Here is a 27,268-nt window from a genome sequence, read left to right on the forward strand (position 1 = left end):
AATTCAAGAAAATTTAACTTCCCAAGAGCCATTAATCAAGGCCAAGGTCTAATGAGAATTCTGGAGAACATAAAGCAGCCCAAAGAGGAGGCACCACCGCAGCCTTGAAATTTCGTATTGAGCCTGCACAACTAAATTCCATGCCAGAAAAACGCCTGCATAAATAGTACCATATGATTACTCTTGTCTCTATTTATGAGATACAACAATACACCCTCCCACTGACTACCAAAAATGACTTCCTAATGTGTATTACAGTCTGTGAGGGTTTTCTTCTTTGTGTCGTATCAGTATTCAGAAGAACTGCCTCACAGATAATATAATTTATGCTATTGTGGCTGCTACAGATAACCTTAGCTACTTAGTTACAACAAAGAAATGCTGTGGTAACTGGAGTCAAATAGGAAAGAATAAATTGCCTTATTATACATCTCTCAGGAAGTCTCATTTATATTTACAGATACAGATGGAGTACTCTCTGTTTATATATCACTACATATTTATCTACTGCTCTTCTAAAAAAAAATCTTTGAAGCTTGAAACTACTTCAGTCCTTAACAGTTATTTTAAAAGCACAATTCTCATTGAGATTGAAGATAATGAGGCCAGGCTTTCCTTTCACTATATCAGCTTAAAACACTAGTAATTCACACATTTAACAAGTTTTATGTGCCAAATAATGACATTCAGTGTTAGGATCAAACACTTGAATTGCATGTGAGAAAACATTTTAAAGATAGATGTGGTTTGTTTAGTTTTGGTTGTTTTGGGGTGGTTTTTTTCCAAGATATTCTTGATCTGATAATACGCTCATATAACTTCAGTAGAGTAGGTCAATTCTTGCTAAGATTACTATACATATGAAAACCTCAGGACTTCAGGTTTTATCCAAACACACATTTCCTGGATTTGGATCACAGCTCTCTACATTTGCAAGGTTTATTCTGCAACTGCTTTTCATTTAGTGTTAGTAATTTTCTGCAATGTGGCTTCATCAGTGCAGATACTTGGTCTGAGTTATTAGTGGTCCACAGAAAACCTGAGAAATCAAATGAATTAGTAGGTGAAAAGAAACCCAGGAAGATTTTAGCAATGACTATCAGGACCCTGTGGAGAAAGATATTTACAATTGCCCAAGAAGACATTTTATAAGGGTAAAAAGGGTCACAGCCAAGAGTGCCATCAAGTTTCATGGAAGGTCTTCAAGATGCCCTTCCTTTTGTGGAGATGAAACACTTAGCAGGTCTAGAGTTTACCTTAAAGATGGAATTAGTCCTTGCCAGGCATTTTTCATTAAGAGGAAGAAAGTCCTGCTGTATCATCAAGTGCACTGTACATTCCCAAGGTAAAAACAAAGCTTTCCTGACATTTAGCTGCTCAGTGTGACTCCACAACTTCTGGACAAAAAAGAAACAGTCTGTGGTTCAACTGATTCCTTTCCTCTCTGCAGTTTTGGGTGATTACCCAGCAATCATCTGAGATTTGTTTTCATGGGGCAATCCTACATGTACTTACCATTGGAACAGCTGTCTTGATAGTAGCATTCAAATGTCTTCTTTTATCAGATCATACTACTTGGTTCATGGATATTTCACAGTACTGTAATATCTCAGACACTCAGGTCTTAATACAACTAACTTTGTATCTTTCTTTCACTTTAATGTCTTTCAATTGCCCCCCCACAGGAAAATAAAAAAAAGATGGAGAGGTTTCAATTATCTAGAGGGTTACAAAGCCCAGGTTAGCATTCTCTTTTATTTTTGTAACAGCTAACTCATTTCCTATATATATATATATATATATATATATATATATACACACACATAAAAATTTAGGACATTTCTGACTTTTATTCCAGGAGAGCCAGAAATGGATTTCGTTTTATAGGGTAGAAGGCTTGGGGTTTTTTTTTCCATTCCTTATGACTTGGATTACAATTAATAGTAGAGGTTAAGAAGAAATCTTCTATATAGCTGCTACCCCTATGAACATCAATTTATCAAAAACCAACAATTTAAACACTTAAGTAGTTGGGCTGATGATGTAATAAATCATTTAAATTGCATTAATATTTCAAGTAATGCAAACAATTAACGCTGCTGTATGGGAGATTGCAGACTTTGATAGGCAAACACACAATGATGTTCACTCGAAAGAAATGTCTGCTCCTATCTGAGCACTATATTATATTTTAGAAACAAATTAAGTATGCTGGAGCCTAAATACTTGTGGAGCTTTTTTCATCATACTGAAGCAAGAAGGTCATGCTCTGCTCTTGCAACTGGAAGCATGTGTGATATTTGCAAGGATACCATTTCTCTCAATCTTGTCATTTTTTTTTTTTCTGAGAGCTTTATCAAGATTTGTGCTTTGAAAAGAAAGTGTATGTTTTGTTTGGTTTTATTTCCACGACAAAAGCATGTCTACACAAGCTTCAAGTAGCTCAATATATTCAAAACTATATTAAAGCACTGGGAACCATGTCTTACTTGAGGATCCAATGCAGAGATTTCACCTCTGTCCTCACTCTGTGGACTCTCTATCCCTCTGCTTTCTAGGGAGGAGTTAAGCCAGGCACTGTATGAACCGCAAGGAAAAAGAGTTTTGCGTTTAACTCTAAATTCCTGGACAGTCCACCTCTGAATTAGTGAGCTCTTAGCTTCACTACTTGAGCTACAAGCCCTGTATATCCTGTGATGAACTGGCACCTCCTCCTTCACCACACCAACCTATTCAGCACTGAATGGTCTGTGAAAAATAAGACATTCTGCCTGCACAGCAGGTTGTGACGGTATATCTGTACTCACAGAGTGGACAGATAATCCATGTGAAAGCTTTTCCAGTGCTAAGAATAGGGTTTCATGACCACATTGCTTCTAGTAGGATGACATCTCTCTTGCCTTCTTACTGTTTCCCCGTCTCACACATCCTGTGCATTGTCAGGTCTCCCCCATCACTACTCTTATTCTTCTCAGGTTTCCAGTGGGGGTTTTCAGTTCTGACTGGCCAAAAGACAAACTATCATACTAAGAGCAGACTGAAATAGACTGTGCTGAGCTTCTTGCTGCCACAGCTGGCTAATGAGTCTAAAGCATTGCTGAGTATGTGCATGCTATACTACAGTCACTTAATACTACACAACTCTACTGGACATAAAGTGGAGTAAAACCAGGAAGAATTTGGCCTGGGATAATTATTAAGTGCACCATAGTTAAGCTCCATGCAGTGTTGAGAGAAGTATCTGCCACGCTGGTTTCATGCCTCCTGGTGTTCCATGGAGGCAACAATCTCAACAGTGGCCCTGGGTTTGTCTCATTGCTCTTTCCTGTGGTCAAACTCACAGCTGGCACATATCCCCACAGCTTCTCATTGGAGTTGTCTAACTAGGGATCCTCAAAACTCTGCAAATACATGCTGCACCATTACAGGATGGCTGCTTTACAGTGGCTGCTTTACAGCTGTGCTGAAAACACATTAACAGCACTGAGGGATTTGGATAGCAAAGAACTAACCACTATTTCCCAGGCTAGTGCAGTTACCTGGTCAGCAGTTGCTAGTGACTGGCTATTCAGATCTGTGTTGGCAACCATGTGGGCCATATCCTTTCTTGGTAGCTGTTTTTGTTCTGGAGGGTATAACATTTCTTTACTAACCCCTTTAAAATTGTATCTTTACGCGAGATTTATAAGAAATGTTGTACCTCTTTTTTTTGAGAAGTACCATTGAATTTTCTCAGTGTGCCAGTCGATGCATTGCTGTACATGTTTCTTTTTTAAAAATGCTGTTGGCTCTATCACTCCCTCCTTGCCCCACTATAGTATAATGAAAATCACTGAAAATCACATGTTTTCTAGTATCAGGCCCAAAAGGATGCTGCTATTGAAAAACTATTTCTATTATTATCATAGTGATAATGCATTTATGTAATGCTGATGATTAAATTATAATATTAATAGTATGAAAATCAATACATTCATTTAGAACTACTGTGAGATAATATATGAGAGCTATTTTGAAGACAAACACTAAATGTAGGGGTCTAAGTATTGTACTACCTCTCCTGCATTACACTGGCTACCTCAAATCATGGCAACCAGTTGCTTACTGCTAAAAAGGTAATAAAAGAAGTGCAATCTCTCTCCCTCCTGACTCTCATGGTGAGAAATAAAAAAGATTTCCAAAAGGAGAAACTGTATTTTCTAGGGCTCTTCATGTGAAGTTATGGAATATTCATTTTAAAGTGGTGCTTCAATGGCAAGAGTTCAGCAAAAAACATATTCGGTGAAGTTAAAAAAAAAAACAAAAGCAACCAACCAACCAAACAAAACCTGACCCCCCCAACAAAATACAAAAGTAAAAATTTCAACTGTAATATCTACCCTTAGTTTATATTTCCAGTGGACAAGGAGATGTTAAGTTTGTAGATATCCTCAGTTTTCCTAGCAGCTAATATTTTAATCAGCCAAAGAATAAAATATTTGATGTCTTGATAGAAAATTCTTACCAGAAAAAAAATTAAATACCTCCATCCTAGGATTGCTGTACAACAGAGGGTTTTCTTGCAACACCTTGCCTTGCCTCAGAGCACCCATGCTCCATAAAATGACTACACATCCTATGCATCTTATATCAATCTCCTATGTGGGTACGATGCCTGCTGCCCCAACATATGGAACACTAAGGCAAATTGACATTCAAACAGTCAGTGCCAAAAATCAGGAATAAGGAAGTAAACCCAATATAGTATATGGCCAGAGATTATTCACTGAACAGCCAGTAAATTGTCAAGACTGTGGCAAGTTTTCTGGGCCTTGCCTAAGAAGGAAGAACGTTTAAGAAAAAATAATCATAAAAAAAGGAAGTAAGGGACAAGGACTATTGGTAAGGGAGTTCGGATCAGTAAGTTACCCATGCAAACTGTCAGTAATCTGTTGAAGCAAAACAGAGTATGCTGGGCTTTCACTGCTGGCCTCTGGACTAAATCTATGTAACCCCCTTTTTAAAATCCCTCTTAGGAGTTGAGTTGTTTTTCCTTTTAATGATCTGTTGATTACAGGTACCCCATTGGTTAGACTGAATTAAATTTGGCTTGCAGTCAATGAAACTGAAGTACAATCCTCTTGGATTCGTGTTGGTGCCTGACTGAAATCCTATCTTCCCTATGAAGGAAAGTTCTTCTGTTTACTGTCTTCTGTTGACTGTAGGCCACATTTGAGCCCAAATTAAAGTCTTTAACAAATCTTTAAGGGCCTTTAATCAGGCTGTGCATGATTAAATACTCTATGTTTTCATTTAACCTCACATCTTCCCATTCATTGCCAAAGCCCACCATAATTTGTTAGCAAACGTTTTCTGCTTGAGCAAAACCTCGCTGTTGGTTATACCAGTTATGCCATTCTAAAGCAGTGTCATTTAATGTATTAGAACTGCCCCAGATTATGCTTGCATACCTTTTAGCAACTCTGCCTGGCCCCTGATGAGCAGATAATTTATCCTTTTGTGAAGTGCAAGGTCAAAAAGTGTCCATTGTTTATGCTTAATCCACTGCAGATAAAGACAGAAGACAACAGCAGATTTGTTTGCTGTAGAATCACAGTTCTTCAGTTAAACATTACCACTCTCAGGGCAAGCCATCACATGGACATGACTGCTGCCCTCAGAAGGGTCACTGACTTGACTCCAGCTTCTCAGGCCAAGTCAAAGTAATTCTGCTGACTTGTTTTAATGTGTTCAACGCACACCTATTAACTATCTATCCCTCTTCCATACGCAAATATTTAACATCAAAATCAATGCAAAATTTATACCTAATGTTCACAAATGATTATTTCCTAATTTTTTTAAAGTCCTAAGTAGGAAATCAGTGGTTGCAACAAGCCTTTTGATTTGTGTTCACCAGCATGGACGTTCTCTCCTGCCATCCTGCCTTTTTTAATGGCCTTTGCTGAGTTGCAGTGGATTTGGCTCTTCCCACAGTAACAACTAGGTTAATTGTTAAGTATTGCAAAGCATTACTAAAGTATCAGAAAGCATGACCTGCCTGAGGCATGTTTCAGTGTGCAATTATGGTACTTCTATAGTGTACTGGAATTACAAGTTTACAGAGAACAAGGTTTATATGGTCCTACTGAGATTATAGGGTTTGAACAAAGAAACAGATATTGTAACTGTAGCTGGGCTTTCCTTTTTTCTTCTTCTTTCTTCCTGTTTGCCTTGACAGTAGAACTTGAATAGCAGAGAAGCAGAACACAAGTAATTTGTTTAAATTTCAAAAAAAACTGCCCAGAAACTGTGAGGAAACAAAAACCTGTCACACTGTAAATCCACAGCACCACACACCACCTACCTCTATGGGTAGGTAACTAACACAGAACACAGAATCTACACAGAAGAATGAAGTTCTTCTAAACAACTATTCCTAAAACACATATTCAAAAAATGGAGAAGGATTTCTCCTCAGTCCCCCGATTGTAATGACAACAATAATTTCTGACCCGTGGCAGCAATATAGTTATGATTCTTACTTAGTCCTCCCTGCTGTGATCACAAAAATTGCTTCAACTTCAATATTAAGATGATTAAGCTCCACATTTTAAAAGTGTTAGACCTCAAGAAGAACAAGTGAACTCGGTAATCTTGATCAATCCTTTTTTCCTATTTACATGCAGAGCACAAGCTCAATTGCAACAACTCAAGTTCAACCTCAAAGCAAATCTAAAAGTGATCCCCCAGCTAGCACAGAGTCCTGACTGGGGCATTGGGCATAGCTGTGTGACTGAGGACATCCCCTCAGTGGACTTCAATTACAGCTGTGTGGGCAGAATGAACAGGAGTACAGTCACTATAGGCCAGCATAGGTCACTTCTATGTGTGCCAGAAAAGATAGAAATGCACTGCTGTGCTGCCCAGGGAGTAGTTTTATGATTACTGTGTGCCACATACTCATTACCTGAACAAACAAAAGACACCTCTTTAGATCTGCCAACCCACCTCTTTTCATCAGTGTAAGATTCAGACTCAAAATGAAGACTTCAATAGCAAAGCTCCTTTCTCAGTATTATATTTGTTTGGAGTTTATTCCACATTTCTACCAGTCCACACACACACATACATACACCTTGTAGCCGACTTCCACAATTGCTTCCCCTCCAACTTCAATTACAGGCCATAGTGTCATGACAGCTCAGAAGTGAACCTCAGCTGTGATCTCTCTTTTATCTTCCTTGTGGGCACACTTCCCAAAGGATCAGCTCTCACTAAATGCTTCCTAGGATAGAACTAAATGGGCCTGTCAACTACCATGAACCTGTTCTCACCTGCCAGCCACAGTCATAAGGAAGGCGTTCTCTTTTGCCATTATCTTCATTTTTGTCTGAGTGAAACCTGGAGCTGTAGTGTTAGCACGGATCCCAAGGCTGGGAGCTGGCAGTTCTTTCAATTGCATTAACACAGCAAGCCCTACTACAGCTGGGAACTGCCAGGGCCTCATCTGATAGTGCCTGTGGTGAGCAATGATACAGCTACATAAACCTGCATCTTTCAGACTTTCTTTACCTGTTAGGTATAAAGCGAGCAGGTGGGTCACTTCCTTCTCCACCCATTGCCTCTTTCAAAGGATGCTCAAACCCACCTGCCTCCACTTCTCTTCTGTGGCCACAGTCCTTTGAGAAAGACAGAGAAGAAGCAGTGGGGCTGTAGCTGAACAGTTTGGGGAATGTCTGTGAATGCAAGACAGTCGATCTTGATATGCTGAGGAGCTTGATGATGCCTGGAGCTAGTTCTGCATGGACTGAGCCACCTCCAGAACTAGCACAGCAGTATTTGTACACTGCTGTGTGCCCAAGCCAGTAAAGCCTGCTTTGCCACATGGGCATATTTGCTGGACTGTGGACTGAGAACCTAATCTGATACGTGTGCCTGGTCCTGCAAACTAATTCAGATTTACTCAGCCCCTGCTGGCCCCTGTGCATCCAAAGCTGTCCATCTTTACTCAGCATATCCTCCGGAGTTGATACTAGCAGGTCTCCACCTCCTTCCTTGTTAGACAAGGTTTTTAATAGCTTAGTGTGCTTTTGTGCCTTGGGAAAGAGAGGCCTAGCTGGAGCACGGAAGTACATTAATAGTTCATGAACTGTTCTCTTAATGGCCTTTGGAATTGCCTCCAGAAATGCTTCATTTCTGCCATGGTTCACACCCTGCTTACTTTCTGTTTCAGCCTCCTTTGATGTAGGTCCCTTCAGCCAGACAGAAGAATATCAATTAAGTCAATTGTGATACATTCACTATTAATACTACTAAACCATACAAATAGATCCATTATGCACACACACTATTAGTATTAGGGCATGTCCATACATGGGAACTACTGTGGAATTAGGTAGGTGTGAATTTGTAACCTTTTCACACACAACATTTTACCCTAAGATCTCACTGTTACACAAGGCAAGAGTAAACCTCAGCAGAGTGCTCAGTCTAGGTTAAAAGTGGGAAGAGCTAGCACTGCACTTCTCATCCTGCTCTGCCAAAATCCAGGTTCTCTAATTCAGCCCAATATAAAGAATGTGCAATTAAAAATACCAGTTACTGGCATAGCTTAGCAATGTGCTGAAGACTTGGAGAACATTATTTGTTGCAGTTTAGGATTTGCAGGTAGTGCTACATGCAACAATCACTATTTTTTCAACTGAACTGTAGCCCACATTTCAGCAACTGTTAAGGTTGAAAAATCAAGACTGCACCTTTGTCACATGAACAACAGATAAAATACTGGTGCTAAAAATTACCTCTTTTAGTCTCAAGCCAAGTCAACTCCTAAATATTATTCAGTTAAAAATTACGTGAGCCATGCTCGTAACAGTATTTTAAACATAACCATAAAGTCCTGCTGAACATTAATCATTTTAAACCTCTTTTGCATGAAGAGAGTAATACACACAGAGGTAGAAAAAATTTTCCGTTCCTGCATTTAAAAGAATCAGAAATGGAATTGTATTGTATATACAGCTCATTATCCCAGACCCCTTTGGGAAAAAGGGAGGAATATATTTACATCATGATCACGTTTCTGGCCTGAAAAATTTTTCACACTACCCCTTAATATTGGCATACTAAAGGAACTTGTTTTATTGCTGACAAGCATTTTTCCAATAAAACTAGATCACCAACGCTAATTGTAATTACACACATTATGACAGCTTCTAAAAGCCTCTTAGGGAAAGCCCCTCAGCTTCTCTCGCCGCTTCCTAAACATCTGTAGAGCTATGGCAATTTATATCAGCGAGCATCTGCTGTATATAATTTTATTTCCTGAGAAGCACTACTCCAGAGATGCTGAACGACAGTCCGGGGCCATTAGCTGTTCCCAGAGCGAGTGCTGGTAACCCAGGGGGAACCATCTGACCTTCCAGGGCTCCCTGCCTTTCAGTCAGCTCTCACAGCAATGGCTTTGCTAGCAATCTCTTCACGTGAACTCTTGCTGTTAGCACACAGGACTGATAAAAGCAAGGAAGGTAGTTGTGAAACAGCTGACCCAGCTACTGGTGTCAGCCCAGAAAGTAATTTAGAGCCAAGAGAGCTCTGAAAGAATAACAACATTAACTACAGTAACCCATCTGTAGAGACAAGCTTTCAGAAAGAATGCTCTTAACTGAGGGCAAATTACTACCACCTACACATGGCAATTTCAGGTATATTAACTTCCTTGTTTTCCTCATCTCCCCCATCTGTTTCCTCTATTTTTGAATGCCCACATCACAAATAGTGTTAATTTCTATTTGCCCATCTCCCCTTTCCCTCCCCTCTACTTCCTTGCAGATTTGCCAGGGGCACAGTCTGCAGACACTCTCCTCTTCAATGGACAGACTCCAGGGGGAACTCAGAATAAGAAAGGAAATTAATTAGGAGTTTCACTCAGCCAGGAAGCGTTAAAGCACACAGCAGCTGGAGGCAACTCACTGTTTTGACTGGGCTGTCAAAATGTGCAAATCACTGTACCTGTTTATTCAGTGTCTCCTTGTCCTGCTGCTGTTCATCCCACCGGGGATGCTACACAAGAAATATTTGTTAAATATTCATTCTCTTTAGCAAATTGTATCTTTCTCATAAAATTCCGAACTGCCATTTTAACTACAACATCAAGTACTGCTTACAGATCTTAAGAGTGACTAATATTAGCAAGTTCCTTTCCTCTTTATTCTTATACTAACATATCAGTTTTGCATATCATTTAACATAGCATTTTATTTATTCATTTTCATACTTGGAAAACTGATGCTGAGTGGTTGAGTTTGAGATGCTGAAATAACAACATGCAGCGAAGACGTGTAGCAAGTTTATTTATTCTGCTGCACCAGAGCATACTCCAAACGTGGAGCAGGATTCTCACAAACAGAAAGGAAGACAAAAGCTTTCCAAAGCCAAACATCAGATTCTAACACTTAAAAGGCATGGGGTGTGTCTGCCACTTTTCCAGTCTACTGTGGAAAGGCACATGGGTATCAGCACCCATCCCAATACTCCAAAGATGTGGCTGGAGATGGGATTAATAGCAGTAAGAGTGTATCCCTCTTACTCTATGTCCCTCAACTCTAGCCTGCTTGTGTGTGCTGCCCTGAAATTATGCTTCTGAATGTAATATCATACCCTGTGACTGGGCTAGGTGTCATTAGCTCAAGAGATTTTCTTCCACCATCTGCAGTAACTGTATAAGCATTGTCTCTTGTGCACTGTTCACGAGGCAGAGAGACAATGTGCTAGAAGGGCTGACACTGCCATTCTGAGCTTGGAGCTGACCAGTGAATTCATACAACATATTAATTTGGGGAGCTCACAGACTTGTGGCAAGGAGGTGAAAGCAAATTTATTATTACACCTTTTTTAATGGATACTTGAAACTTAGTGTCCTCTCGTAGCAGGTAACACTGTCAACTTGGCCTGTAATGAAAGATGACCTGTTCCATTACACAAAATGGTGATAAAACCAGTTGTCTCAGTTTCATTCAACACTTAACAGTTAAGAATCCTGAAAAACTGCCTTATGAGTGGTCAACAAATGCATTGCATGGAATCCTTATAGTTTTTTTCAGAGCCTTCAGGCTCAGTCTGCGTTGATCTGAATCCCGTAAATAAATCTTGCCCCTTTCCACTCCACAGAATGAGAGGTGGCATGAGTTTATTTTCTGGCCACTTAGATCCACCGGCATGCCCTCCCCAACAGGTCAATTCACATACAGGTTGGACAAGCTAAAGGGAACAAGCTGTGGACCACATGGGAATGGTATCATAAAACTGAGAACTTACAAGTGTTATATTCTGAATGCGAGAAACATCAAGGCCTTTGTGCTTTTAAAGAACTAGAACACTGAGAGGAACACAAAGATGGCCATTAAGGACATAAATCAACTTTATCATCACAGCTTAAATGCTGATGAAGTCTCACAGGAGGAGCAGGGATGGGAATGGACCTTTACGGTTGGTAATATTTTCTGAATTTGCTGTGCCTACTTGAGTTTCCCATCTGTTTAGGTGATTTCTGCAGACAGTGAGGTGAAGTCTTCTTCTGGATTGCTAAGCAAAAAACTTGGGTATCAGTACTTAGCCATACAACTGGAATTTGAACATTCTTTGAGGAACTGACTGAAATAACTTTTGAAACATGAAGACGAGCTACATATCTAGATGAAGACAATCTTCAAACAGACAAATCCTGCCTAACACGAGCTTCTAAAAAACCATTCAATACTGTATATATATCTAGTGCAAAAATATATATTCCAGTTAAGAAAAGACTTATCTCAGACACTCTGATGTCATGTCAACAGATGTCAGATACTGCCTAAATTGTGAGTCGGCTTTGAAGCCTTTTGCATCAGATATCAAGGTCACTCATCCAATTAAAAAATCAGAATTAACATAGTAACCTGTTTCCTTTTCTCAGCATTGTGGGTACATCTTGTGATTGTTGCTGATAAAAACATGCACCTCCCTAATACCTTGATCTCTCCCTGTCTGACTTTTTCTGATTCACACAGAGACTGGATGTGCACTAGACATTTTCACAGTAATTAGTACAATAGATGTCCTGACTGGGGACTCTGAATCTCACCAGACACAAACAATGCATCCACAAGCACCATGTGTAATGTTCTATATTTCTCTGAAATGTAAACTTGTGGTTGCTTCCCAGTATAATTCCCACATCCAATTAACACTTGTCGAATATACATGCTACAACCAAGAATGTTCTTTGAGGTTACCCTCATCATTCATTCTCAACTGGAATTAAAAAATAATTGCAATATATTTAAGAGACACTAGAGGGAAGCCAAGATGTCTCAACAATCCTCTCTAATAATACTGCTTGCAGTCCTAAACGCAAAGATAAAACAAAACATCCTTAACACGGTGTAGAAAATACCGGTTATACTTACTGTATGTAAAGATGCCAAACAAATGATTAATTTACAGCATGGTTTTGCTGTTTCTTTTTCACTGGCATTCCACATGCTGACAGTCTCCAGGCTGTTCCCTCTAGGTGTTCCCTTGGTGATGCCGTGAGCCTGGGGACTTTCACAGTTGTAACACTTACAGTAATGTCTTGAAGCATGCAGACAGCGTGATAACTTGCTAATATACACTGTCAATACAAGTGGTGAATATGTTGGTGTGCTTTCTTCCTTAGTTACTCCTTCTTGCCAGTTGCTCCAGTAATTTCTACTCTGGACATAATGTTTTTGATATTTTTTTCAGTACCCATCGCACTGACAAGGCTACCAGGATCTCTGGTTCATCCCCTCTGTGTGTCCCTTCACCAGCATTACAAAAAGGACTCTCTTTCACCCACAGTACAGAGGTAAGTCAGATGCAAATACGGTCAGAACAACTGGTTTATATTCCTTCTCTGAGCTGCAGTGATCAGGCACAGGGCTTCTTTAGGGTTCACCAAAATGCTCTGGTCATGTGATTAACTTCTCCTTAAGTTTCCCTTTCCACTCTCCCAGTTTCTTACTATGCTACCCATGTTTGCTCCCAAACAAGCAGCTGTTGTCCCTTCGCCACTGCCCCCAATTTTGCTGACTTGATATCCTCATTTAGTTCTTCTACCCTGGCCATCAATTCTGTTAAATTAGTACTGCTTTATTTTGCCCATTGAACACTTCTGTTTTCTCGTCCTGCTGTTTTTTCAGAAGCGACGCAAATTAGGGTTAACCATTGACACATAAACCTTAACATATCTGTTTATCTTCACTCCCCAGCAAAAGGGGTAACAAAACAAAAACAGAAAAAACATTTGATATACAAAATAAGCTGATGGTAACACAATGCCAAAAATAGCTTATTATGTTAAGTGCAAGGGAGAAAAGCCTTTATATAAAGCTTGATTGCAACAACATTTCAATTTACCAGTTTAAATACAAGACTTGCATTAAAATATTTCTTCAGATACATCTCTTGCTCTCTAAGGTGTGGGTTTTTTAAATTTATATACACATATCCAGTTGTAACACTTGACAGTAGTCTCATGAAGCATTCAAAGAGTATAACTTGATAAGTACACGCTGTAGATATGAGTGATTATGTCTGTACGATTCCTTCCTTCAAGGGTTTATAACATTTTGTTGAGTACTAGCCTCAGACAGGTGACCAGCCACCTGATACAGTAAAATACCCCTAAGCCCTTCCTAAAGTCCCACAGTCTACTCTTTCAAAGCTCACTGGATCCAGATGGTGTTGCCTCTTTCTGGTCTGCGAGACTCCACTGTCAATTCTCCAAAAGTAGAGAAAAACTGCTCCATTTCCTTCTGCAGCATGTCATTCCTCTTCTCTGCGTCCTCCTTCGCCCGCTCTGCATTGCGCATTTTGATTTCTACCATTGTGAACTTCTTCCGCTCCTGATCCAGTTCTTCATGCAGGGCCATCATTTCTGTCTCCAGGGTGAGATTTCTCTGCTCCAAGCTGCATGAATGAAATAAAAGCAGACAGCTCCTGAGCAGCACTCCTCACTCACTCAAGCAGAAATGCACACCACCACCAAATTCATACACGCCTTTTCATTTACAAAGCTTAGACTACAAACCATGGCTTCCATCAATGAACTGTTCTCACAGGGCAATCTCTGTGGTAGCTCATTTAGAAAATGCCTTGGAACAGCCACAGAGGCAAGAGGCCACAGAGGCAAACAGCTCCATCTAATTCTCCAGGAATAGGCTAACTACTCCTTTTACTTCTGGAGGTGCTGACACCCAGCTCCTGCTGTAGTTCACTAGTGTCACCCACAAGGCCAGAGTAATACCCTGAATGCCTTTGTTTCACTGTTAATCTCCTTTCTTCAGCGATTTACCTGCTGTATTTATTTGCAAATATGGATCTGCATATGTCCATAAATATGGACCTTATGAAGTTCAACAAAGTGAAGTGCAGGGTCCTACACCTGGGTTGTGGCAATCCCAGGCACACCTACAGGTTGGGCAGAGAAGTGATTGAGAGCAGCCATGCGGAAAAAGACTCGTAGGTGATGGTTCATGAAAAAGTAAAGATGACCCGGCAGTGGGTGCTCACAGCCCAGAAAGCCAAACGTGTCCTGGGCTGCATCAAAAGAAGTGTGGCCAGCAGGTTGAGGGAGGTGATTCTCTCCCACTCTGCTCTGGTGAGAGCCCACCTGGAATACTGTGTACAGTTCTGGCTCTCCCAACATAAGAAGGACACTGAACTGTTGGAGCAAGTCCAGAGGAGGCCACAAAGTTGATAAGAGGATTGGAGCACCTCCCCTGTGAAAACAGGCTGAGAAAGTTGGGGCTATTCAGCCTGGAGAAGAGAAGGTTGTGTGGAGATCACATAGCAACCTTCCAGTATCTGAAGGGGCCTACAGGGAAGCCGGAGAGGGACTCTTCATCAGGAACTGTAGTGACAGGACAAGGGGGAATGGCTTCAAACTGAAAGAGGGGAAATTTAGGTTAAATATTAGGAAGAAATTCTTTATTGTGAGGGTGGTGAGGCGCTGGAACAGGTTTCCCAGAGAAACTGTGGATGCCTCATCCCTGGCAGTGTTCAAGGCCAGGTTGAATGGAGCTCTGAGCAACCTGGTCTAATAAGGTGTCCTCTCTAGGAAGGTGTCCCTGCCCATGGCAGGGGGGTTGGAACTAGACGATCTTTAAGGTCCCTTCCAACCCAAACCGTTCCATGATTCTCTGATCTTAGTGGTATTAAATACACAGTCATCATGCATATTTAACATTTTATGAAGTGCTCTCCTGCACTGCATACCATGCTGAAAATAGTGATGTGGGCAAAAGACTGCAACATTCTGTGTGCTGCACTTTGACTGGCAGCTGCTGATGCCAGTAGCTGTCACATGTTGTGATCCAACTAGGATTTGCAGTGCCAGAGGTACCGAGGCAAAGAGCTGCTGTGTAACAGAGGTGAGAACAGAAAGTCCCGAACAGCCTTACTGAAGAATCCTTATTACAAACACAGCACATTCAGCTCTGTGCTGCTATGACTAGTTAATGTGTGCACTAAGTAATGCTAAGCCCAGACTCTGAGGTTATTCACTGACCATTATGGCCATCCACCCCAGCAACCTTGTGTGCCAGCAGAGTCTGCACTACCTGTAGACAAAGACACAGGATGACCTATTAAAGAAGGTGCCTCCTTTAATAGGTCCGAGCCGTGAAGGAAAGGCTCAGGCAAAGCAGCAGAGCAAAGACAGGACTGTGAGCAGAGGTAACTCCCAGGTGCTGCACTGTCTCAAGAGAAATGAGAACTGGAAAGGAGTCCAGCAGTCTCCCCAGTCTCAAAAAATTCTGGATGGTGTAAGCCACAACACTGCTTTCACTGAAAGGTGATATTCAGTTGCCTTTCTCAGTCTCTGGAGAACAGGCATCAACTAATGAAAATGTTCTGAGAGCCTACTGATTTAGTTAATTATATTTTACAGAAACTCACAAGGTTCTGGCTGTATTTTTGACACCAACAGGACAGCATGTCACAACTGTGGCAAACAACTGCTCTGAAACAAACCCCTTGGGATTGCGGTGTCAGAGAAACAATGCCAGAGCATGTCAACACTGAAAAATGAGAAACTCATTGGCAAGCACCTAGTGACACAGACAGTAGTGACTGCACCTGGTGCAAGTCATGAGAGAGAAAACTTGGATTTACTCTGCAGAAGGCAGTCAGACAGTAGAGCCAAAACATCTTACCTTTTTATCCTTGTCTCATACTCTAGTTTTTGCTTGGCCATCTCTTGCTTCAAGCTGGACACCAGGCTGTGCAAAGCACTGTGATTGTTAGTGCTGTTGGCCACAAAGGTTTCACTGTTATCGCTGCTGCTGGTGGCTCGGCTGCTATGGCCCCCCACACTCCTTCTGTCACTTTTGTTCTCATAGTCACCTGGGTTAGAGAGGTCTTCATGTGGTGGCCCATCCAGCACAGAGTCTTCAAAGTTACCCGCATAAAAGTCCTGCTCAGGGCAGGTGGTGGTGGATGAACGACAGGAGTTGGAGTTCTCAGGGAGGGATATCTCACAAGAGGACGTTGACCAGGTGGCACTGTCCACGCTCTGTTTGTCATCAGAGTTCACCATAGAGAACTGCTGGTGGACATTGTCGTAGGTGGAAAGCCTGTTGTGCTGTCCTGACTCGCTCACAGCATCCTTCTGCTTGTTGTCCCTCAGAGTGACGTAGCCATTGGGCACCCAGCCCGGGGCCCGGCTGTTGAGGGTGTTGCTGTGCCCGTCTGTGCTGGAAACACCCATCCGCACACCTCCGTTCTGCACGCTGTGTGTTCCCATCTTAGTCACCGGACCTTTCAGGGATGACGTTCTCCTGGTCTGCAGGGAACAGTTTGGTAAGGTCTGGCTCTTCTCAGGGCCCTCCACAGAGCTGCTGAAGGACCCGTTGGTGACTATGCCACTACCTTTATTAAAAGCAGGATTCTTTTTCACCATGAGTGGTGGGCTTCTGGTGACATCTAGTTTCTGGATGCTGTTCCTGGGACTATTTGTCTTGCTGCCTGGCAGGGCAGTTGGAGACTCACTGTCCATGCTCCCCCTTTGGGGGGACTCGGGCTTGTCCCAAGAGCAGCGCCTCACTGCCGTCTCCTTGGTATTGTTGTTCTCTTTGTTCTGTAGCTGCCCTGCAGTAGTTTTCTTTGGAATTTCATTGTTGTTGTTGCATACCTCAGGTCCCACCTGAGGGTCTGCATCCTTGGGAAACAGCTCTTCATGTTTGCTAATCATCACTGACATGAGCTGCTGGACTACTACCGTACCTGAAAAGAGACATCAAGCACATGGTCACAAATGTCCTGTTTTATTTAAGGCCTAAACATACTTTATTCATCAGAGTCCACAAATGCTTAGTAAACATTCAGCTTATACAAACATTTACACAATGCATCCATTTGTGTAACACCCTGAATGTTTAACAAGACTGAAGTGCCTCTTGGCTACAGGGCCACATCAGCATCACCTCTTCCTTCCACCAAACCAAGCCAGCAGGCCTCACAGACCCCCTGAACAACAGGAACATTTGCAAAGAAGCTATTACACTGACAGTAACTGCATCCCAGGAAAATCACAGAAGGAGATGATGAGTAGCAAAGGATAACATCATTCTAAGTGATGTGTTTCTACTCAATGTGATGACCATTTCAAACCCAAAGTCTTGCTTTGGCACAGCACCTGTATTTATAAGTTTAGCAGAAAACGGGCAGGCAAGGGATTTGCCTTCTGGAACACAGACATTTTAGTCTTCTGAAGCAAAATGAGACGGAATTAATTTAATGTGAATGCCTTGAACCACTCCACAGTGAGACTATATGCAGCCAGGAAACTATGTCACATTATAGCACAGTATGGAATTAATGCAGGATCACAGCTTGCTGCGTGCTGTAATAAATGGCTACCTTTCCTCTTAAAGAACAACCCCTTGGTGTGCACACCACTTGACTGCACTGTAATTTACACACTAGCATTTAGAACTGGACTTGGCCCGATTAAGATGTGCAACTGTATTTTGTTAAGCAGATCCTCATTAAGGATTATTAAGAATATTTCAGGAACAAGGTCAAGGCAGTTATAATAACCACCTCATTTTTAAACTCCTAAAAAGCTTTCAGAGGCTTGCTGTGCTCTTCTAATCAATAACTTCCCACTGTGCAATGTGGTTTCACATCAACTCCTTTGTAATAATCTGGATGTTTATACCCCGCCCTTTTAAAATACAAGTACCAAGAGCCAATTCAACGTGGGTACTCAACATCTTTTTAAAGTGTTCTCATTTGTTTGTTTGCTATGGCAAAATCATACATTAGAACTAGGCAGCAGGAAAATTCACTTAGTTACTCCTGTGGCACACTTGGCTGTATTCCTTCTAAGAATGTTAGCTGTTATGTGCAGAACTTTACTACAAACATTGCACTGTACTCGGGCAACTTTTACCACTGCATTTGACAGGAAAAAATTGCCCCATGGTTGGAATTCTGAAAAAAAATCTCTCCTGAATCAAACAAACCCAACTCCTCATCCCCATTATACAGGTATGGTTACCCATAGCTGCATGTTTGACTCTGAATGACTGTGGAAGAAAAGCACTCTGTATATTCCAAAAAGAGCAATGAGGAAAGGTGGCAATAGGCACCGACCAACATACAGCCTTTGTGAGAAGTCCCTATACATTAATTGCAAATCAGCATTGTCCTAGGTCAAATCTTAAAGTTATGCTTAAAGAGAGGTCATAAATCTCTTTATTCAAACCTGTTTCTCATTAGCGAAAAAATATATATATTTTCAAACAGCGAGTGTAGTATCCATCCTATTTCCTACAGCAGTCACCATGATTTTAATGCTAGGGCTGCTGATAAGCAGGCTGGAGAGCTGCTTTCAAGAACAGGAAAAACACATTATTTTCCCTTTCTACTCAGTTTAAAATCAAACAAACCAACTAAACAACATCAACAAAAAACCACGAAAATGAAAAACTTTCTTGCACAAACTTTCAAAAAACCCAAACCAACTCACCAACTTTAGACAACAGCCACTTCCTTTTATATTCAAAAATATAAACCTAGAAGATAGTAATTTATTTAGGAATGGCTAACACCTCTCCCCATCCCCAATCCCCATTTGTTTCCCTGCCCCACGTGAGGTGAAGATGCATGGTGACCCACTAGCAAATGTCAACCTCTGAGACACCATTCTTACTGACTTCAGTGGTATAAATCAGCTCTGTGACATCTCTCTCCAATTCCAATCTATTAAACAATTTGAGCCACTTTCTGCACTACTTTCATGCAAAAGCATGGAAAGAAGGGACAGTTTGCTACCCGACCAAGAAAAACATTCACAGCAGTTATCTACCAGGCTGCTAAGCTCTACAGAAGTGTCAGGGTAAGAGAAGCTACTACTTCAGACAGTCTGGCAGTTCTGCAGGTAGAAACAAAGAGACAGGTTGAAGTGATGGGCAACATGTGCACACACACACACACAAAAGGTAACTCCTAAGAGAGACAGGACAAGACAGCTGAAGAGAAAGGAAACAAAGCAGGAAAACACTTGTGTTTGCCTCTCAAAACATCATGGGAAGATGATGTAAGATGTGTAAACTAGGAATTCAATGACACAGTGAAGCTCATCTTTGCACCCCTGTATCAGACAGTCACAGGGCACTTGAGGAAAGTATGTACAGAAACCAGGGGGAAAGCCACAAATGCAGATTTAAGGGTACTTGAAACTGCACAGGTGTGATGACACTCATGCACAGTCATGCACGTAAATCAGACACCTGCTCTTGCAAACCCTTTTGAATCAAATCCATGATCAAACCTTCCTCTGTGATAATGAGAACCCAGACATTAAAGTGAAGATGATGATTAAAAACCCTTTCCACTCTAGGTGTTCCAATTTGTCTGAGCTACTGTTCAGACAGCTAACCCTGGGTATTCACAGATTTCATACATGATTTGGAAATGCCATGTTTCTGTTCACAACAACATAGTCATTGTGATAAGAATTAAAAGAAAGGAGAAGGAAACATAAGACTTCAGAAAAACAAGTAAATTAACAAAGTGGACAAGGAATTGTAGTATCTGGGGAAGAGAAAAAGCATCATACTCACAGAAAAGGAGTAATTCTATACAGTCTCAAATAAACTAAGAAAACTGCGTTTTTTGAGTTTAGGTAAAATTTTCAGTGCAAGCTCTGTGTGCCTCCCTAATTTCTGAGAAAGTTAAGTAAATCCTACATATTAAAAAAAAAAAGGTGTCTGGAGCGAGAAAAGGCATCATGTACTTCGTGGAGAATGAAAGCCACAAAGATTAAACCTTGAAGGAGGTTATAGGAGGAGATTGTCATGTCCATGTTTTTACCTTAATCACAGCAAAATGCTAGAGCTGAACACTGCTGTAAGCACCAGAATGCAGACAACAATTTGATCCCTGTTGTGCAAGAAGGCATGTAATATACAACTGCCTTGTGGGGGGGTCTACACGGGTCACTGCAGTGTGAACCTGTAGTAACTTTTTCTCATAGTTTCTTTAATATTTTACCACAGGTAAAATATTAACTGCACTCCAACCACACGTGCTTACTAAGAACATGCCATGTTTGCAGGAAGTGTTCAGAGAAAAGGTACACGTTTAGTAAAGTTGCCAGGGCAGAACAACCTCATGCAAAGTCTGTTTGCAATGCTGCACGTTTCAGTACCTTTTATAACCTGCAAGATTTAAGCCAGGAGTTCATTCAGGTTGAACATTTCTGTGTCTATAGAACAGATGTATGGAGCTTACTGCATATACTACATGGACTGGTATGTGCTGTTAATAAACCTAAAGGCACTTCTTCTTTCTATTGCAGGTTATGTATGGTAAGCTCACCCTCCATGATAGTCAGAGGATCTTCCACTTTGGGGCGAAGGATGTTGGGGCCAAAAACGGTAGCCAGATTTTGCACACTCATCTTGTTTACACCTGAATAAGACTGGACTTCATCAAGGAATCTGTGGGGAAGAAAGAGGTCCTTAGGAAACACATAAAAACTAAATAAAAAAATAAAAGAAAAAAGTCAAAGCACGTGAATGTTCCTTAACACAGTTCAAGTATTCCATTCCAAGTCCTCATGGAACATATGGAAATCTTAAGGCTATTGTCTTCAACTTCTTCAGATTTTCTTCAAAATGATACACTGATAAAAAAATTTCAATCTCATTCTGGACCGACTACAAGGTAACTCCGTGGAAGACGGCAACTTTCTCCAGCATAATTAATCAACTATTTAGCTCAAAAAATTAAAATGCAAACTTTGAATTAATAAAAAGCTTAGATTCTTTTACATTTTAATTTTTTTATGCTGGGAACTTTCTCTAAGTTCACAAATTGCAACTGTATGCAACAAATTTTTTTAAGATCTCAGATGTATTCACAAAACTACTCTCTATACTACAAGATATACACAGTTTTCAAGGCTGGGCACTTCAGGAGAGCACAGCCAAGGGCAATAACTACAGTTAGGGTCCTACAAAAAGGACAGAATATATTCGCTTTTTGCACTCCTTGCAGAGTGCAGCCTGCTTACAAAAGAAAAGTCCTAACTGTGCACCTTGCTAGAGCAAATTACTAATTAGTCATGCAGTAAACCTACAGTTTTAGTGCATTCACTTGAGTTCACCAGTCCTTCAACTGTGAGTAATGCTTTTCCTTCAGGGCACATACACAGACAGGTTTGTCTGTCAGCTCACAGTTATAAATACCATTGTGATATTCTTGCAAGAGCACTTACCTACAGATGTATTTCAGCAGATTATAATTGACAGCTGGCAGGCTCTTCACTTGCTTCACCAGTTCTTTCAGGCCCTTTAGGTGGTTTAAGGAAAAACAAAGGGTGAAGAGGAACAGTTTCTTAGTATTTTACCAGACATTAAAAAAAAAGTCATCAATTCCAAGACAGTAAACACATCACTGATGCTGCACTGTTCATACAGGTTATGATCAGGAACAGCTTGTAGAACTCACTTTGGTTTTGGCTAAGGAAGATTAGCTCTGGAAAAAAATAAACAAGTAAATAAATATCTTGGTTTCATCCTGACTATTCTTTCTGTTTCATTCTTTCTTTCTTTGACCAGCAGCTCCACTTCTGCTAATAGCAAGGCTGAGGCTTCCAGGAACAGCTCTGGTTTAACTGTTTGGCATTTCATACGAGAAACTATTTGGTTATTTTATCCAGTTCTGGTCCATACCAAACTAATAAACAGTTATTTCAGTTTGTGCCCACCCTGGGAATGGGACAGGCAGAATTTCACACAGTAATTCTTGTGCCCTTTGGAAACAGACCTTGGTCACGCTCCTCACCAACCAGTGCCTTTAGGCTCTTTTTCAGTGTGGGGTTTTGGTACTTTGCCAGCATCAGTGGGGTTTTGGTTACAGTATGTTATGAAAACAAATGCAAGTGAAGATGGGCAGAGCATGATAGTGCAGAAGTTTGCTGGCTGTGGGTTAAGAAAAGAATTAAGATGTGCAGCTCTCTCCCTTAACAGTGACTGCACTTTCAACTTCTGCGTAGAGAAAGGTCAACTGAGAATCCAGTCAGACAGCCTTACAGCTGGACTGCTGAGCCACCAAAAAGGTCTGAAGTGGCTCATCACCCATAGCACTGATTTTTCACAAACTGCCAGGACCAATTCCAGCACAGAAAGGCCACTGTAATTGGAATCTTGCTTTCAAAACTGATTTTATGAAGTGCTTCATGGCAAAGTTACAGAGGAAATACATAAATACACTCGACTAAGCTACTGTAAAATTACAGAATTAATATAACTGAAGTGTAAACTACATGATGACGAACTGCAGGGCTGTCAGGTGGCTTTACATTGGAGCTATCAGTGTCCAGAGGCATATGCAAAACAAGTAAGTAAACAGCTGCAGCTTCGATTCCAAGGATCCCCTGCCACAACTTGTGCAAAGAGTAGCTTAAATTAAAACAGCTGAACAGCCCACTCCCACCTTTTGCAAGCAGCTGACAAGAATGTGAACCTTGTAGCAAGCTGTAAAGGACAGTGAAAAAACCAGTCTGACTTCAATAGGTCTAAGACATCATGGCCATAGAACACAGTTTGTCAGATCTTTCTTCTCCTCCCATTTCATCACATGGGAGCAACTACCACCTCTGCAGTTGGTAGTCATCATGAAAAGTCAGAAAGGAGACAGTTTCTTACTAAAAAGGGGATCCTACTCAATTAATTAAAAGATTACATAGGATGGGTTCCAGTTCTAGCAGAATTTCAAATGTCAAAAAGGAATTAAACAGAAATAACCATCTTAGAAAATTGAGGGAGTAGACTGACATCAACAGAATAAACCTATTTGGATGTACTTTGAAAAGAAAATATTAGGGTTGACTTAATTACCCATAAGCACGCAGAACAACGTAAAAACAAGCACTCAGGTTTCTTATGTCTTCAGACTAAGTAGTGCCTACTACATAATATGTAGTAGGTGCACGCCACTGCAGGGCACGTATTACCAGTCAGAACCCTTAATTTGCTCATCTCTGTTACACTGTTTCTTCAAGAGAGTCTGGAAGATGGCCCGCTCCATCCTTCTGAAGCTCTGTGATTCAATGACAGGCAAGGAGTAGAGCTCATTGGCCTTCAGTCAAGAGTCAGTAAAAGTTGGCATCCCAGCGCTCAGAAAAAAATGACTCCTGATTTAATGGCAAGAGTTGAACAGCAACCATCAAGACACTTCCTTTTACAGTTCAGAATCTAACCCATGAAAACAGAAGTCTCTTCCACGCAAAATGAAAGCTGTTGACTACAATGATGTTTACTTGAACTGGATTCAGTGTCATGCAATAAAAACAGCTACAGTTATGCTATGTATTTTTATTTAGACTTCCAAAGGGCCCAGGTGGCAACAATTTTCATACAAAAACTGTCTCAATTAATAGATTTCATTAAATTAGGACAAATTTAAATTAGGACAATGACCAGTTTCTCTCCTCAAAACTGGAACAGCCTTTTATTTCATCTTATTCAAGTCACCAACTCACCGTTTCTTCCTCCTTGCTGAGCATTTTGGCACAGGAAAGGAAATCTTCGTATTTGGCATATGGTACAACTGGTTCTGGGAGTTCCCTTAGGTACAGCTTAAGCAGTGAAGCGACTGTGTGCACATCTGTATTGCTGTTGGGTTGGAATACAAGAAGACATTACTGTGAATCAGGATAAAACAGGCTAAAAACTGGCTCTTTTCTATTGCCACCTCAGATTTTACTCTTCAGCAGTATATACATTTACAGATCCTATCTGTAATCTGTTTTTTGTTGGGCTTTTTTTGTCCTACAAAGAACTTAGGATACCCACAGGCAAATTTCTGTCAACTGGTGATTTATTCTTATAACTATACATAAGGCCCTATCTGCAGGCACAGGTATTGAGAAGATCCTGGCTCTTGTTGACAAACATCTCCCATCAGACATGCAAAACATGTCTTAAATGATGCTTTTCATTTTCCCCTGAGCCAGAAACCAGGTATTAGATTCACACAGTGGAGATTATTCTCCTACCAGAGATGGCCCCCGCTCCCAAAACATGTCCAGCATGTTTCAATTCCACTGTGTCACCATCTCCTCTGCTATGAGTAGTAAGGAAGTAGGTTTTAAAGGAAACCATATATACCACAGGTGTTTAATTGAAGCTTACCCATCTGAATTTACAGCTCTTTCTCTGGCATGCCTCCTTTTCCTGTGGGCTCCCACAAAATAACTACTCTGCCTTTCAGCTGCACTCTTACACTGAAAACCTGTATATACTTTACACACAGAAACATAAATCCCTTGGAAATGGGTTTTAGCTCTATCCTGTACTGAGTAAGCTAAGGCACCAAATAGAAAATGTCTGAGTGCTAGCAGGTAACATTACAGGGCTGACAGTCAGAGACCTGATATGACATGTGCTTTCCTTTAAATACATTTGCAGAAGCTTAAGGGTTTTCTTGGATACAGCTGTTAAGAGCCTCAGCTGTTTATCAGGCATACTGAAAGTAAGAAGATGGAGAGGAGAATCAAAATCACAACTTGAGGGTATGCAATCACACTCGTTTGAACGTTCCTGTGGTGTAAAGTTACGTTCTGGTAACTTAGGAGCACGTCTCTGAAAAGTAAGTAGAAATTAGATAAAAGCTATGACTTAGCATGAAGAAACCTCTCTTGCATTACATCTGACACCATCTCTGGGTTTAGCCACTCAGGCATTTATTCAAATCCTTACTGGAATGTTCTACATGCTTTCCCTGGTTCAGATAAAGAGCTGTACTGCAAGCTGATATCTTTCCCTCTGATTTCTGAAGAATCAAAAAAGCAGACACTAAATTATGCTCATTTCCTTAACAGAAAATGCATAGACATTTCTACAATGTGCATTACTATGTATTTTCTTTCCCTTTGGAAACTTTACACTTAGAATATTTTTTAAACTCACAGTGCCTCAAAAGAACCACTGGTATTCGATGCACTTAAGGCTTTGCTAGAGGCATGTTAATCATTATTTTGAAATGATCTGTTAAAACAGTAATGGCTTTAAATAAGTTAAATCTTAACAAGAATGATGGGAACAACCTTAGAATAATGTGGTATGGTATGTCAAAACAGAAGAAGAGAGATTATAAAGCACTGTATAAATTTCAATGTCACCCATCATCAATCTCCTCAAAATAAATTCGCAGAAAACATTTCTATTTCAATCATGAATAATTCCCAGCCCAAATTCCAAAAAAGTGTTTTTCTGGAGAAACTTTACAAAGCATTAATGCAAATCCACATTTTTAAAGAAAGTTCAGACTCTAATCTCTTGATTGCAACCCTCTATTGTCGAGTGGCTTCAATTTAGAACAGTGTTTACCCCACCCTGTTCCTTGGGTGCATATATAACAAATGTAGGGAACGGTACTATACGTGATACGGGTGTAACTGTACTCTTTTATGAGATCTCAAATGCTAGCTCAGATTTGGCCTCTAACCTTTCCATACCACCTATTGCCAATCCAGATGCCAACTAAGCAAAACGAAGCTCTTCTTGACATCCTGCCTAACAAAACTCTTTACATACTGCACAACCCGAGAATTTAAAACCCAGACCCCAATAATCTCTCAGGTAGCTGCCTGCATGTCTTGCTGCCACTTTTTAAAACACAACCATGGCATGCACGCCCAGGCAGTTGTCACTATTCAGCCTTATCCAAGAAGCAATTTTACACAGAGATCTTCAGTTTCCTAAGCTGTCAGTGCATCTGGAAGAGAAAAAAGCAAATGCAGAGGGGAAGACTTTCTCTGGTCAGAGAAAGCTGCCACAAAGAGCAGATGTGAACTGTCAGCTTTAGTACAAGCCCTGAAGTGAGAGTGAGCACAGGCCATCCACCTGCAGAGAATTTAACTCTGATTGCTTGGCATTGGCTGTCTTTCTGAAGAATTTATTATTACTATTTTTGTTATTTAAACAAGGAAAATTGCTGAAGAACTGAACCACCTCTTTCCAGAGACTATCTGCATAAAACTGGAGAGGCCTTTTCCAAAATACAAGATTCAAACAGGTTAAGCGAGGGAAATTACTGAAGAATGATTAAAAGTTAGTGCACAGATCTCTTAGTAAGGGGATTAAGCAGTATCATCTTTCCTTCTTTGTACTGCCAGGATCATGCTTCATGAAGTAAGAATAATCTTACATCAAGCCTTGTTGTAAAGGGGAATACCTGCTCCTTGAGGGCACAGCAGATGGAGGACAAAAAGGCTGAAGAAGGGGACAAAAGCCCTGAAAATTAATGCAATTTATAAATTTTCTTCTTTCAATGTGAAGTACTGATAGACTATTGCTGGAAAGGGTAAGTTAAGTGCTAAAGATTGTGGCTCTACCTGAGAGAGGAGCAAGGAAACAGTAGGAAGTCTTGTGCTCTCAAACTAACCTCCTGAAGCACATGCTGTATACCAGTATACAGAAAGGTGTTTCCTAAACTGGGGTTAGAAACCCAGGTCACAACTAGTAGACAGGGACACATGCACAGTATTTTGAACTAATTTTTTATTTTTTTATTTCCTAAGGCAATACCACAGACTGCCACAAGATGGTGGGATCGCAAAGTAAGATTTTGGAACACTTCCTAAGTTTTTCTTCCTTAAACTGTACTGGACTATCGCTCAGGACTGAATCTATCTGTACAGAAATTACCATTCAGATCTTGGCAGCATAAAAAACTATACATACAGAGACATAACGCCTGCCAAGCT

At 40.7% G+C, this 27,268-nt stretch overlaps 2 protein-coding genes across 8 annotated transcripts in view; both read right to left on the bottom strand.

Annotated features, from left to right (window-relative positions):
- The window catches only part of MAPK10 (mitogen-activated protein kinase 10), a 196,130-nt gene extending 186,113 nt beyond the window's left edge, over positions 1-10,017 (bottom strand). Inside the window, exon 1 of the mRNA XM_017820092.1 lies at positions 9,994-10,017. The gene's annotated coding sequence lies outside the window, so the exon portion shown is untranslated. The remainder of the gene's footprint in view (positions 1-9,993) is intronic.
- Positions 10,018-10,317: 300 nt separating this feature from the next.
- Positions 10,318-27,268, bottom strand: part of ARHGAP24 (Rho GTPase activating protein 24) — an 84,841-nt gene continuing 67,890 nt past the window's right edge. For all 7 annotated transcript variants that reach the window (XM_017820083.1, XM_017820085.1, XM_017820084.1 and 4 more), the window contains 5 exons: positions 24,041-24,173; positions 21,773-21,846; positions 20,872-20,993; positions 16,200-17,268; positions 10,318-13,953 (listed from right to left, as the gene is read on the bottom strand). In XM_017820083.1, coding sequence (XP_017675572.1) covers positions 13,710-13,953; positions 16,200-17,268; positions 20,872-20,993; positions 21,773-21,846; positions 24,041-24,173 — 1,642 coding nt within the window. In that variant the 3' untranslated portion in view covers positions 10,318-13,709. The remainder of the gene's footprint in view (positions 13,954-16,199; positions 17,269-20,871; positions 20,994-21,772; positions 21,847-24,040; positions 24,174-27,268) is intronic.

The sequence above is a fragment of the Lepidothrix coronata genome, unplaced genomic scaffold, assembly GCF_001604755.1.
Source record: "Lepidothrix coronata isolate B3197 unplaced genomic scaffold, Lepidothrix_coronata-1.0 Scaffold79, whole genome shotgun sequence".
Taxonomy (NCBI): Eukaryota; Metazoa; Chordata; class Aves; order Passeriformes; family Pipridae; genus Lepidothrix; species Lepidothrix coronata.